The sequence below is a fragment of the Rhopalosiphum maidis genome, chromosome 1 (assembly GCF_003676215.2).
Source record: "Rhopalosiphum maidis isolate BTI-1 chromosome 1, ASM367621v3, whole genome shotgun sequence".
In the NCBI taxonomy this organism is placed as follows: Eukaryota; Metazoa; Arthropoda; class Insecta; order Hemiptera; family Aphididae; genus Rhopalosiphum; species Rhopalosiphum maidis.
The window spans coordinates 58,142,734-58,157,707 of record NC_040877.1 but is presented as its reverse complement, the minus strand read 5'-3'; the positions used below and the strand labels follow the sequence as shown (position 1 = coordinate 58,157,707).

The 14,974-nt window shown below is 29.8% G+C and overlaps 1 protein-coding gene and 1 pseudogene across 2 annotated transcripts; both read left to right on the top strand.

Moving 5' to 3' along the window:
• The first annotated feature begins 2,314 nt into the window (after positions 1-2,314).
• Positions 2,315-7,742, top strand: LOC113549510 (raf homolog serine/threonine-protein kinase Raf). Of its 2 annotated transcripts, XM_026950847.1 has the most exons (4): positions 2,315-3,400; positions 3,490-4,220; positions 6,570-6,930; positions 7,029-7,269. In XM_026950847.1, the coding sequence occupies exons 1-4, from the start codon at positions 2,828-2,830 to the stop codon at positions 7,134-7,136; spliced, it is 1,773 nt and encodes a 590-aa protein (XP_026806648.1). In that variant the 5' UTR covers positions 2,315-2,827; the 3' UTR covers positions 7,137-7,269. The 2 variants fall into 2 exon arrangements, with proteins under 2 accessions (XP_026806648.1, XP_026806646.1); XM_026950845.1 differs by having other exon boundaries at positions 2,316-3,400; positions 6,570-7,742.
• A 5,421-nt stretch (positions 7,743-13,163) lies between these two features.
• LOC113550350 lies at positions 13,164-14,735 on the top strand (annotated as a pseudogene).
• Positions 14,736-14,974: the final 239 nt, after the last annotated feature.

The following is a 14,974-nucleotide window of genomic DNA, read 5'->3' as shown; positions in this document are numbered from 1 at the left end:
ACAGTCCGCTATCGCGTATAAAGTATTCACTCCAATCATTGTTCATAGTATCATAATAAATGAAGAAAAAAAAATTGAGGCCTCAGAGGAAAATTGCGGTCGAGGCCTTTTATATATTCCAGGCTGACACTGAGTCAAAGATGTATCGAATGCTCGATTATCATTATTTGTATAAAATGCCAGTCCCTACAATAAGTAACCAAAATAGTAGGCCGAGTGTACGAGCATGTCTTATCGACCGCCAGCCAAATAACTACCATTGCACGACTATACTCTATATAGGATTACTATTTAAAATTATATTTCTAAAAGTTATGTTATAACCTATAAGTTATAACCAAAAACAACTTAAATATAAACAAAAGCATAAGCGTAACTAGACCTTAAAGTTAGGGGGGACTTCAGCCCTAGAATTTTTATAATAAGTAAATAAATGAGGGGCTCTGCCCCCCCCCAAACACATTACATTAATTTATCATAAATGTAATATAAATGAAAACTGATATTTTATTTTATTATTATATTATTATAAAACAAATAATAAACAAATTATATATATTGAGATTAAACATTAAAATATTAACATATTATTAAGTATTATTTTAGATACAAGTTAGCTTTTCTTAAAATATAAGTGAAACTATGATAGTTAAAGGATTTTTATACACAACTATTACAATTTACAGCTTAAGCCAGCCTCATCCGCTCAGTATTGGAAAATTTATTTAAAATGTCGTCTTTGATAAGAGGACGCTATACCCGCATGTGTTGTCTCTGTCTTATACACGCGTAACATAGTTAAAAACTGTTTTGCGCGGGACAACTTTACTCCCTCAATATTTTAATCAAAACAACCAAAATTATAAATCCCATTGGGAAGAACTTTACCTGAATCGTAGAGTTTTAATTTTTTTGATAACATGAATGCAATTAAAGTTATCGGTTTGAGAACTTAAGATTTTTTTCATTTACTTATTAAAAATTATTGGTTTCCGCTATCAAAAAAATTAAAACGCTACAACACAGGTAAAGTTCTTCCCAATGGGATTTATAATTTTGGTAATTTTGATATAAACATCGTGGGAGTAAAGTTGTCCCGCGCAAAACAGTTTTTAACTATGTTACGCGTGTATAAGACAGATACAACACCTGCGGGTATAGCGTCCTCTTAAAAACGTTTGACAAATCTCTTTCAATTACTATGATAGATAAGAAAAAATCGAAAATCAAAAATTGATTTGGTAACTGGATGACCTTATGTAAGTGTTTATTCAACGTATTGCTGAGAACATTCTTTCACAAAATACAGAACTCGATGGAACTGAAAGCGCTAAGTGTAGCATTTTATATAAACTATACGACATGATACGTCTTACACAGTTACACAGGGTCATTGCATACAATAATTTAGCTTAATAACAAAAAAAAATATTTTTCCAAGACATTACTAAAAATTAAAACGATATTTTACATTAAAGTTTAAAAATGGTATTACTGTTGGCAGGAGTTTGGGACTAGGAAGTATGACAGGGGGCTAAGCTCCCCAAGCCACCCCTGGTTACGCCTATGAACAAAAGCCAAAACGAAATTTATTTTTTTATACGGAAGCCATCGTATATCAATAAGACAATAAGGGTCAAAATACGAAGTAAAAAACATTCCTCGAGTCTTAATTCTTAAGAAATATATATGGAAATGTAGAATCAATTTGTTGAGTATTGAAGTACCATAGAACATACAAGTAACCCTGAGCAAAGTATTTTTAACAATGACCCACCCACTATATTATTCCCTACAACATAAGGTAATTAAAAAATGTATAGTAGTTTAGAATTTTCATAGGCCATCAACAATTAAATATAAAAAAATATGTTAATTAACTATACTTTCATAAACACAAATTTTAATTTTTAGGCTCAACATAAATTTCAAGGGTTAAGCAATTGCATTAGACAAACGTCGTTCACCATTCACGACACCACTGCACACAAGTTCCATAAACGTTGCTTCATTTAAAATATTTATAGGTAACCTAACTTAAAAGCCAATACATATATGGAAATGGAATAAATTCACTTTGGCCACAGACTAAGATTGAAGATTACGTATAATTATTTTAATTAATAATTATAGATTTATAATTATAATTTATATCTTTAATCGTGATAATTATAGTTTACCAACTTAGCCAACACAGTCGATACTGTCCAAGTAGTGTACGGTATTTAGGGCGGCCACTGCGGTTGTACTGTCCGGGTAGTTTTAACTTTTAACCTAAAAATATTTGTCAATGTATGTAAATTTTGTTTGACAATTCGATATTAATTATTATTCAATAATATTACATTACATCCTATATTAGTATATTTAATATAAGTTGTATTATATTTAATTTACAAATAATTGCGGTCGGTTCCAGAAACGCATAGGAGGGCACTCCGTACTTCGTAATCTACCGCCGCGGTTCGAATATGGTGCGTCTGTTATCGGCACCGTTCAATCGTGTAACGAATTCGTACGGTTTCACGTAAACATGTCGTAGTAGACGCGCTCGGGGCGAATCTAACCGATACAGCTCCATCGTAGTATCTGTCCGCCGCCTCGCGTCGACACCCGACCACCCTCAGACAAACAACGGACACCGACACCCGCACGAACGATGGTGTCCAGCGTCCGTCTGTGGGACACTTGATCCTGACGATGGAGCTGTAGCGCACCCACAGGCCCTTTCTCTCCTCAACCCCCCCCCAATCCCGAGACCCCAGCAAGATCCCCCGGCGGCCTGGACACCAAACCCGCTGCCGGCGGCGGCGGTGGCGGCGTCGTCATGTCGTTCGACTTCGAGGAGATTACCTCGCTGCGCAACGAGCTGCAGAACGTCAGGGAAGTGATGCGCTTGACCAAATGCAACATACACGCGCTGAACGGCACGTTTGCTACGTTCGATCATCCGCCACCCATATATTTGACCGAGTACCGAGAGCTCACCGTCAAGCTGCACGAGCTCGAGGCCAAAGAGCAGGAGCTACTCGATCAGGTCGACCATCCCAGGGAGCACCGTAAAACCCGGGGAGACAAGCCGTCCACACCGTTTGTGCGCACCATCCGTGCTTATTTACCTAACAAACAGCGTACCACGATTGAAGTGAAGCATGGCGAAACGCTGCACATGGCCCTTGAAAAGCGTTTGCAACACAGGAAGATCCCACTGAATGCCTGTGTTGTTTACAGGAATGGCACTGACCATCAGATACCGTGGGATACACAAACGTCCACTATTGAATACGAAGAGATACAAGTAAAAATGTGTTGGTTACCCATTCAAGCATCATTTACACATGATTTTTCAAAACGTACGTCATTTACAACTTGTGATCATTGTCGTCAACTACTTTTCCAGGTATATATTATATTCTTGGTAAATTGTTGTTGGTTCTTTTAAATTTTATCATTCTTTGACTTTCGTTAATATACATTTCTAATCTCTAGGGTTATCATTGCCGTTCGTGTGGATTCAAATTTCATGAACGGTGTTCAATGGGAGTACCTGTATTATGTATTCCAACCAGAGATTTGAATAACAGCAATGGGGGAAATCATACTATTTATCAAAACTCTGCCGGTATACTACAATTGGCATCTGATTATCAATCTTCAAGACGTCGAGTGCTTGGTCATGGCGAAAGATCGAGTTCAGAACCTAATGTATGCCGTAATATGGTGAATATGAATTGGGACGATTTGGCTGAATTGAAGCGAAGATCACAAGCTCCATCTGGTGTACCTCATGGTTTCTTGCCTCATAGCCAGAGTGCCCAAGCTTCTCCTACTAATGTACTAAGGCCTAGACCTCGAGCCAAAAGTGCTGATGAAAGTGCTACCAAAAAGTTGCTTCGTGACACTGGTCCTCAAGAATCATTAGAAGATTGGGAAATACCAGAGACAGATATACAAATGGGTGATTGCATTGGATCAGGGTCATTTGGTACTGTGTATAAGGCAAATTGGCATGGCCCAGTTGCAATTAAAGCACTCAAAGTCAAACAACCCACTGCTGCACAATTACAAGCATTTAAAAATGAAGTATCCGTATTAAAAAAAACTAGGCATGTAAATGTCTTACTGTTTATGGGTGTTATACGAAAACCAAATTTAGCAATTGTTACACAATGGTGTGAAGGATCAAGTCTATATCGCTGTTTACATGTATTGGAAAAAAAGTAAGTTTGTGTTTATTTTTCATTATAAAAGTACCTACAAGGGTTATTATATTCCCCAGTGGTAGTTTAGTATGATTTCAATAAACCAATTAAATTTGAAATTTCTTACAATCACTTTAGAAAAAATATTAATATTATTATTTTATCTTCAAGTAAATAATTTCTTTGTTTCATTAATAATACAGCTATTGGTATAATATCTAGTAAACTAATTTAATACTTTGAACATTTTATTAAATTAAAAATGCCTATGGGATTTCATAAAATGCGTACTTATTAATTATTATAAGTATCTAATGATATCTTGTTATGCTTGGATTATAAAGTATTCTTTTTTTTTTACTTTTTAAATATGCTAATCTTATTCTGGTAGCAGATTGAAATTATAAGAAATATTTTATTTAATATATAACAGTAATGAGACTAACAATTAGTTACATTATATAGTGCAGAGTGGTGTACATTGGAAAATAAATTAAGTTACATATTAAATGAATAGTATACCACCCACCTTTCAACTTCAAATAAAAAAAAGTATTGGTTAATGGCTATATTATTCAGTAATTGATTTTTATGTATAGGTAATTTGGGACAAAGGGGACCCACCCACCAAAAAAAAATAAGGGGTAGCAGCTGTTACCCTTTAACCCTTTAGTGTATACCACTGATAATGCATATTAGTATTAATTTTTTTGGATAATATTTCAATATGTTGAATGCTGTTCTTAATTTATATATTATATAGAATTACAGTATACACCGTTTATAAGACTCACTTTGGGACCAGCACAAAGTGAATCTTATAACCGAATCAATCTTATAGGCGAAGTGGAAAAAAAATTAATTACATATTTATAAATTTTATTTTACTACATATTTTACTTTAATTTTACTTTAACACATATTACATATTACACACCTATTATTAAATAAATTTAATAATCTTGATAAAAAAGACTAAAATTATAATTGGTAAATATTACATATAAATATATTATAAAAATTATACATTAATAAAATATTATAAAGGATTTATGTATAATGTATTTATTATTTATTTTGAAAAAAATTAAAAAATTATACGTTATAAGGTACCAACAGAAACTAGAAATAATCAACACGAATATTATTTAATTTTTCAATACCAATTTATTTCTAATTTATATCCAAAAAAGTTTATTTTATACTATTTATTTTACGAAATTTGAGTCTTATAACCGAAGTGTTGAGTCCTATAACTGATTTTTTTTTAATGTATTTTGATACATTTGGACCGTTCCAGACGATTTTGAGTCTAATAAGCAACTGAACCCTATAGCCGTGAGTCTTATAAGTGGCGTCTACTGTATATCAATTCATCAGGCATTTATTGTTTTTAGTTTGAAAAGTACAAAACTAAAATATATGATTTAAACATTTTATTTTAGGTATTACATGTATCATGTATAATGTATATATAATGTCTAGTATTTAGTGGCATTGAGCTCATATGTCATGTGAATCCATCACTTCACTTCTTAAATGGGCCTATCATATAATTTGGGTGGGTGGTTGGGACAAAAATTTTATATTTTGCTTCATAAAAAAAGTTTGAGTTTGGTGCCATTGCTTGTATTATAGATAAACAATTTATATGAGATTACTCGATAATAGACAGACCATTTTTATTTGAATACTTGTTTAATATTTAATTATCTAATGTAAAATCACAAAAAATTAAAACTAATGAAAAACTCAATTGTATAGAAGTGAATAGAACAAACTTTATAAAACAGCATTAAATTATGTATAAGCAGCGGTGTTCCCATAGAGTATACTATATATATGCCGTATACTCTCAAGAATTTTTTTCAATATTATGGGTATACTGTGTATGCTCCCAATCTCAATTTTTTTCCATATTATTGACACGCGCTTTACCGGCTTTACTCCTATAGACCATAAGAAAAATATTTTTATTGTATTAAATGTTTATTTTTGATGATATAGTATACTCTCAAACAAATTAATGGGAACACAGTATTCAAATATTAGATGTTAATTATTAAATAAGCAAAATGTTATCCAAGACTACTTTTTATAAAGATTATTAGAAATAATCATTAAGTTATGTATGAGTAATGGTTTTACTTAAGGTTTGGATTTATGTGAATTGGTTTGCTTTTTTTAGTGTTTTTTTATAAATTTGGTTAGTAATGTGTATACATCATATTGATAAAAATAATTTATTTTATATTTGTATTACTTATTTTGTCAAAAGTAATAACATATTTTTCTATTTAATTTTGCTTATAATTATAAATATTAGCCAAATAGTTATAATATATTTTGTTTTGTTTTTGTTTTTAGATTTGAGGCGATGCAATTGATATCAATTACTGGCCAAACTGCAATTGGTATGAACTATCTCCACTCTAAAAGCATTATACACAGGGATCTGAAAAGTAACAACATATTTTTCAACGATTCTGTTGTAAAAATTGGTGATTTTGGTTTGGCTACCATAAAATCAAAATGGTCTGGTGGTCAACAGTACCACCAACCATCTGGATCCATATTATGGATGGCGCCTGAAGTTATTCGGATGCAAGTAGATAACCCATACAGTTTTCAGTCGGACGTATACGCTTATGGTATTGTGCTGTATGAATTACTCTCTGGTCAGCTACCTTACACGGAAATTAATAACAAAGATCAGATTATTTTTATGGTAGGCAGAGGCTATTTACGACCTGATTTGAAAAAAGTCAGATCGGACGCACCAGCTGAGCTACGTAAATTAATGGAAAACTGTATAAAATTTGATAGGGAAGACAGGCCCAAATTCAAAGACATTGCTATATCTATTCAAAGCATTATACACGCAATGCCAAAACTACAACGTACAACATCCGAACCAACATTATCCCGGTCTAATTGGAGCGATGACTATTTGTACCCGTCCGAAGCAAATAATTATAGAGGAGCTGCAGGCTTTATCTAAAGTTAATGGAAATGTACAAAAAAAAAAAACAATTTAATTTTTTTTAATTTAATGATTTATTATTATAATGTTGAATTTTGTTGATTATTATATGCAACTAAAGTGACGATATATTCATTTATGTACGTATATGAATGTATGTATTATTATATATGCATGTGTATGTATGTTTGTTTGTTGTCTATATATATAACATTTGTTGAATTCAACATATTATTTTAATCATGTTTTTGTTACACAAAACAAACCAAACATTTTTACCTATTATTATGTCTGATTTTTCTTCTATTTCTATTATTTTTAAATGTTACCTATAAAATGTATATTATGTACCATACAGTATGTGCTTCACACTTGTTTTTCATAAATTGAGTAAATATTTTTCATATGAATAGTGGTGATACAACATTATATACACATTATACACACATATTATGTTTGTAATATAAAAACAAATATGTTATTGATCAATTTCAAGTATTGCATACATTATTTTTGTCAAATCCTCATTTCAAATTACCCATTGTTAGCATTAACTGTGTTATTATGTCTACCATTTATGATCTATAAAATATTTAAAAATATATATTTAAATTACAAAAAAAGATATTCATTATTTTATAATAATTATAAAACATTATTTTTGGGGACTTAAAACTTGTGCATTTATTATTATATTTTTGTATCATAGTAAAATAAATCACTTTAATAAGAATATCTAAAATTATATAGGCCGGTAACATGAAATGGGTACTTATAATATACCTCTTTATAGTTATAAAATTATACACTGTCTCCTTTCATAATCATTTTTCACATTTAATGATATACAAGCCCAGATTAAAGGAGGTCCTATCTTTACCACCGAAATATATTTTTAATGTGTTTGAAAAAATAAAATTTGTTACCTATTAATATTTAATATTAAAGTGTAAAATGTTTTATATCACAAAAAATTATTAAATGAGAATAAATATTGAATTGATAACAATATGTTATGTACGACAATTGAATGTCTGTATTTAATTATATATATATATATATATAAGCGTATAAATTATATATTTAATTTAAAAATGTATTAATATATTTTTTAATGTAACCTCTCCTCCCTCAGCATTGGAAGTGTCGTCTCGTCACTGTTAACTAATAATTACATATTTTTAAATTATTGCCCTGCCTTTTCTTGCAGCTTGCGGTATCATGTCGTCGCCTTTCGAATGTTACCTCGTCAATCGCAGACTGAAAACCCTGCACGTCCGCATGAAAAAGCACATGAAGAACGGATTAGCCGTGGCCAAGATCTTGGAATAGCATCCACTCGTTGAACAAATGCTGCATCCAGGTTTGCCGCCGCACCCCCAACACAAGGTGATTTTAAAACAGGCCAGTGGTTTCAGTGGCTTGTTGTCGTTTTACATGAAAAGCGATATTGGCGAAGCCACTAGATTTTTACAGGCCATCAGTGTTTTGCTTAGCTGAAAGTCTGGCCGTAGTGGCCGATCATCCGTAAGTACACCTATGACTTCGTGTTATATAAACGCATCTTTGAATAAATAAATGGAAACATTGGAAACATATTGTTGGTAAAGCGTTAACTGTAAAGCCCGTAGGTAGTATAGGCACTATAGGTACGTAATTTTATACTAAGGAAACGTTTAAATCCGTTTTTAATATGAAATTTGCATCATTGGGGTGATCGGAATCGTAGAATGAAATTGTTGATTTTAAAAGAGAGAATAAATTCACATTTAATAGTGAAATAATATATTAGTTGATTATACTCTAAGGATTATATCGATTTATTCGCGAAATACTAAGTGATATGCATCGATAAGTCGTGCAATGCGTATAAGAACAAGTGAATCTTCCTGTACCTACCGATCTGAATATAATAAAAAATAATGATCACTTATTGTTAATAATCGTATAGCCCACGTAAAATCCTAAAAATAATTGTGCTTTTCAAATTCCTCTTAATTATGTGGGACAATAAAATAACGTTGATTACAATATAATATTATGATTTATGACATGATTCTCAGGGCGGCTAAAAACAGGAGGGTAAAAAACATTGAAATATGAATAAAAATGTTGGCAAGGACGGGTACGGTTGCGGTTAATCAAAGGCGTCTGAACTGATGCCTGTATTTAACTGGTCGTTGAGCCAGAAAGTACAATGGATCAATGATGCTATGATATGTTCTACATCGTCATGGACATTAAGTCTAGTAGGATTTTCTTGCATTGAATACACAACTATTTCCAATATGGATATAGTAGTCTGCCGTACGACTGAGCTGACGTCGATTACCGCGAGCGTCCTCGCATGAGGTGATACTAGTTTGATAAAAATGTCCTTAAAAAAACCTAAAATAATAATAAAATTTAGGTATAATAATATTCACTACAACGTTCTGTTGTAGACGACTGTAATCGGCAAGATAAAATTTGATAGGTACTAATTTTAGTTCAATAGGATTGAAAGTTCTAAGTAAGTTATTGGCATAATAATAAGAAGTGAACAAATGTGAAATCAGTAAAAATGACTAAAAATGTGGAAAATGACCTAAATTTTCAAAATATGACTTAAAAAGTAATAAACACCAAAAAATGCAAAAAATTGCAAAATAAAAATTAGTTGTTCGGATTCACATGCTAATTACAACACATTTATGACCAGGAGAGCATCGTTTAAAAAGTTCTAAAAAAAAAAATGCAAAATGCATCAACTTCCGAGCCCTAATTATTAGTTACATTAGTACTGGTGTGGTTAAACATATTTAATTATTTTATTTCATAATAAATTTAAAAATATTATAGTATCACAACAATATTTTATTATTTTGTTTTTACGCATAACATCATCTTTATTGTTAACTCTGACATCATAATATGTGTTAATCGATTACATATACTCTCAATAAACCAAATATATTAGTTTTTTTTTTTTTTTGATATCGTAAATGCATACCTGCTAATTGCTAATTTTTCTTCTATTAATATCATTATTTTAAAATTGCGTCATTACTGTACTTCTTTATTTCTGGTGGTACTACTTTAAAGCAATTATTAAAACTTAAACAATTTTATACTAAAATAAATTTAGCTTTATTAATATTTGATATTTTTTAATATTTTATGAATAAATCAAAATTAATATTTTTAAACGATTTCGTTAGTTTTTTTTCGTTTTTGGAAATTTTGAAGTATATAGTAAAAAAAAACTAAGTTGTTATTAGTAACATTATAAATATCATATAATTCCGTCGGATCCCTGTATAAAAATGCGTAACATAATAAAATGGCTGTGTCCGAATTGGTTACCATACCTGAAAATTGACATCCGAATTGGTTCGTGATATTCTAGGCAGGCGCGTAGGCGCCAGGTGGCACACGTACAAATTGGTTCCCGATAAAAACTTTCAAAAAAAGCAAAATATTATATAATATAAATGAAATATTAATTATTATTATAACTAGGGCTCGGAACTTAATGCACTTAAAAAGTACTATAAACATGCATGCACTTATGCAATGCTTAAAAAAGTACGATACAAGAATATCTAATAATATCTCTCAATATTAATGTATTTATTTTTTTATTTACAAATTTTCATAGTAAATCTTTATAAAGTATAAAATATGCTCTAAAAAAATTGTAAAATTAAGAAATATGCTCTAAAATCTAAAAATCATTAAATATGCAAAAATATGCACTACAAACTTTTGATATGTTTTTCGTAGTGTCTTAGAACGAATTTCTAGCTCACTTAGCAATAAATTTCAAGTTATGCAATAAAAAAATTAATTTTATGAAACAAAATTTCATAAACCAGTTGTTTTGCAATATTGTATATTTGTATTAAATCATTTTTTAGTAATACATATCCTAACGTTAACCTAATCTTTTTTATTCAAAATAAATATTCCTTTCTTTAAAAAAATACATGTATATATATATTATATATATATTAAATATAGAAAACAGAATCATCACTTATTAAATGCACAATGATTAACAGTACATGTTTTTTTATTAGATTAAATAGATAATATTTGTTATTAATTAAATATAATATAATAATCGATAGCTTATAAATTTTTTCTTGACTTTTGAGAAGCATAAGTTTCGATAATATCATTAAAATTAATAATTTTTATTAAATCAGCTTCAATGTTGAGGGTTGCTAATAAATTAATACGATTTTCTCCCATTATTGATCTTAATTAAGTCTTGACGCTTTTTAATGTAGAAAATGATCTTTCCGTTGAATAATTACTTGAAAATGTACATAGAAGCATTCTTAGAGCAATATTAATATAAGGACATACTTCAACTAAACTATTCTGTTTTATAAATACTAACATGAATTGAACACTTTTAGGTACATTTTTACTCTCCTTTTGTAAACTTTTTTCAAACAAAGGCACTTTTTTGTGCTCTTAAGTGAATATATTCATTTGGGAATGATACGTCCAACCTGTGTACTCAAGACTTTATTTTAAACATTGAACGAAATTATTATATCTTATCGAATAATAAATATAATATACCTATTAAGCTATTTCAGTATTACCTAGGTGACTAGGTATAGTATAATTTTTTTAAATTCTTATTAGATGTTCAACAATATTTTGTTTTAAATACTTAACAATACCGAAAAAGGTGTGAAAATTAAAAAAACCATGAACACATCAATAATTAAAGTTAGAATCTTTTGCCACTCCCAAAAATTTGCCGCTTGGGGCATTTTCCCGTTCTCCCCATTAAATGCGCCACTGATACCTATTATAATCACGTATAATGTATATAATATGGAAGGGCAACTGGTGCATGGCGTTCCGGATAAACCATTTGCTATTGAGGATAATTGATGTTACGCGTAGTAATGTATTATTCCTATCTATTATAAATATATATATATATTGGATCTATATTACGTCTAGATAGTATCTGTGTTAGTTCTGTGATTGAATCTGTGAGTACTGTGAAAACAACGACGGAATTACGAGTATTACGGTAGTAGCTGTGTGAATCTTGAATAATATATATACTCGTATTTATTAGAATTTATGTATTATACACTTTTATAATGGAATTTATAATTAGTGGTAAAAAAATTATTAATAGGTTTAAATTTAGTTCAAATTCAAAATGTTTAACTTTAATCCAAAAATTATTTTTGTGGGTTCAATGATAACCGCCTCCTCGTGTTAGCCCCTGGGTAACTCTAAATGTTTTTTAAACTATAATTTAGAAAAGTACCTGGTAGGTAGAAATAGATTTGGTGGAAACGATATTTAGTGGATTTGATATCCTTATCAAAAAATTATGAAAATATTTTGATTTTTTTTAAATATTCGTGTAACAAACTAATAACCGAAAGAAGTCTACTGCTGACATATAATAAAATAGTGCAATTTTGTAAACTTTTATGTTCCTATAATCGATTAGCGCATATGATGTCAGAGTTTATAATAAAGATGACATTATGCGAATAACGAAATAATAAAACAATATTATAATACCTTCTTAAATTTAGTATGAAAAAAAAATTAATATTTTTACTGTTAGTTCTATTTCTACGAAAAGTGAAAGGAAAATATCACTTGAATTTAATTTTTATTCAGTGATTTTAAAACAACGCATTTATGTGAAAAAAACTATGTATCTTTTAAAAATAAATTAAATATTTTTTCTTATGGTTCAAAGTACTTAAAAATTAAAGAATTTCAGATAATTTTTCTTGTATCAATATAAAATGGTTATAAATATATATTATATATGTACGATTTTATTTTATATAAATTTGATATTCAAACATTTCCAAAATCCTTCAAAATCACCAAAAATATCCAAATTATAATTATTTTAGATTTTAAAACTGAATATAAAGTTCTTTTTTAAACAACTGGTACTGAAACTAAAAATATTTACAATTATTTGTTGTATAATATATTCATTAATGGAAGACTACCAAGATTATATATCTTTTTACACCGATGGATCTAAAACTTAAGAGGGTGTAGGGGCATCAGTATACTCCACAAATATAATAAAAATAATCAAACTAACTGATTTCTGCACAGCCAGTGGCGTAAACTGGGTGGTGCAAAGGTATGTTTTTGCACCACCAGAAAATCATTGAAAGTTATAATATAATATATAAACAGGTACAAAGTTGTAATTTTCGTACATGTATTAGGCATTATCAATTAAATTATTCTATCCATATTCTAAAATAGTAAAATCAAAAATATGGCAATAATTCAGTACCTGACAAATTAGAATCAAAAATAGAATACATAAAACAAAATGACATTCAAAAAGGTTTCCATTAATTACAGAGACATAAAAATATTCCTAACAATACTTACTAATACAGCAGATTGCAAAAGATCTTTTCTTGTCTAAAGAGGTTAAAAACTTATCTAAGAACGACTTTGGGACAAGAAAGGTTTAGTAGTTTAGCTACTTTGAAGCTCGAAAAAAAGAATAATATTAATTTGGACCATGTAATTGATGAATTATATCTAAAGAAATATATTATGGGAAAATAAATTATAGTTTATAGGGAAGGATTTTACTTAAGAAGTTGGATTATCGGTGTGTTGGAAATAATTATAAGTTGAGAATATGTCACTGTACCACCAGAAATTGGACCCAATTTACACCACTGTAACACAACAAAAGCCTATGCAATTACTCAAACACTAAATAATTAAACAACTCAAAATAAACAAAGCACTCATACTAAATGACTCTCTAACAGCATTCGTAATATAAACCAACCTAACATCATATCCAGAATAATACAAAATCAGATTTCTCTACTAAATAATAATAATCAAAACGTTAAGCTGTTATGGATTCCTAGCCATGTTGGAATCCTTGGTAACAAGACATCTACGCCAAAAGAGCCATAAACTCTCCTGATGCCATTTCAATCCAAATTTGCTCTCTGAGTGACATTAAGGGAGGCATACTATCTCTGACACTGCAACAGTGACAACACCGTGGGTTGTCACAAACTAAACTTAACGAAATTAAACTTTTTATCAATTTGTGTATATGTATTGGCCAACACTCATTGCTAAAAAACTCCACGAAGTCGTAATAAACAGACTAAGAATTGGGCACACTTGGCTTACCCATCGTTTCCTCGTGAGACACGAAGAACCCGATCAATGTATAACCTGTGGAGAAGCACTCAACCGTCAAACATGTTTTCCTATACTGTCGTAATTATACAGATACTAGAACAGCATTGAATATATCGGATCACTTATATGAAGCTAAGACAGGTACTAGGTAGGTAGAAATAGATTTGGCAGAAACGAAACTCGAAACTTTTTTGTTTTGGTGGAAACAATACTTGGCGGATTTCATATCCTTATCAAAAAATTATGTAAATATTTTAATTTTTGTTAAATATTCGTATCACTTATATGAAGCACTAGGACCCGATCAAGAAAACTCCAAAAAAATTATAACCTTAAAAATAATGAAACTGAATAACCTTGTCTAATTCCTTATTTTATTGTTACTGTTTATTGACATATTTTAAAATTGTAGATAACGTATGATGAAATAATAATATTGTAAATAATGTAAGCCAATAACTTCAGTCTTTGAGGCTTTAAATGAATAATAAAAAATACATATATATTTGTAATTTAAATTTGAACAAAATTAGGTAGGTACGTATTTTATTAAGAATAATTAACGATATCAACTGTTTTGTTATAATTCCGAAACATTATTTTT

Bases quoted from the DNA above. Each gene is read 5' to 3' on its own strand.
- LOC113549510 (XM_026950845.1), top strand. From the start codon at position 2,828: ATGTCGTTCGACTTCGAGGAGATTACCTCGCTGCGCAACGAGCTGCAG. The intron at 3,401-3,489 runs GTATATATTATA...TCTAATCTCTAG, and splicing joins GTCGTCAACTACTTTTCCAG to GGTTATCATTGCCGTTCGTG. The intron at 4,221-6,569 runs GTAAGTTTGTGT...TTTTGTTTTTAG, and splicing joins TTACATGTATTGGAAAAAAA to ATTTGAGGCGATGCAATTGA.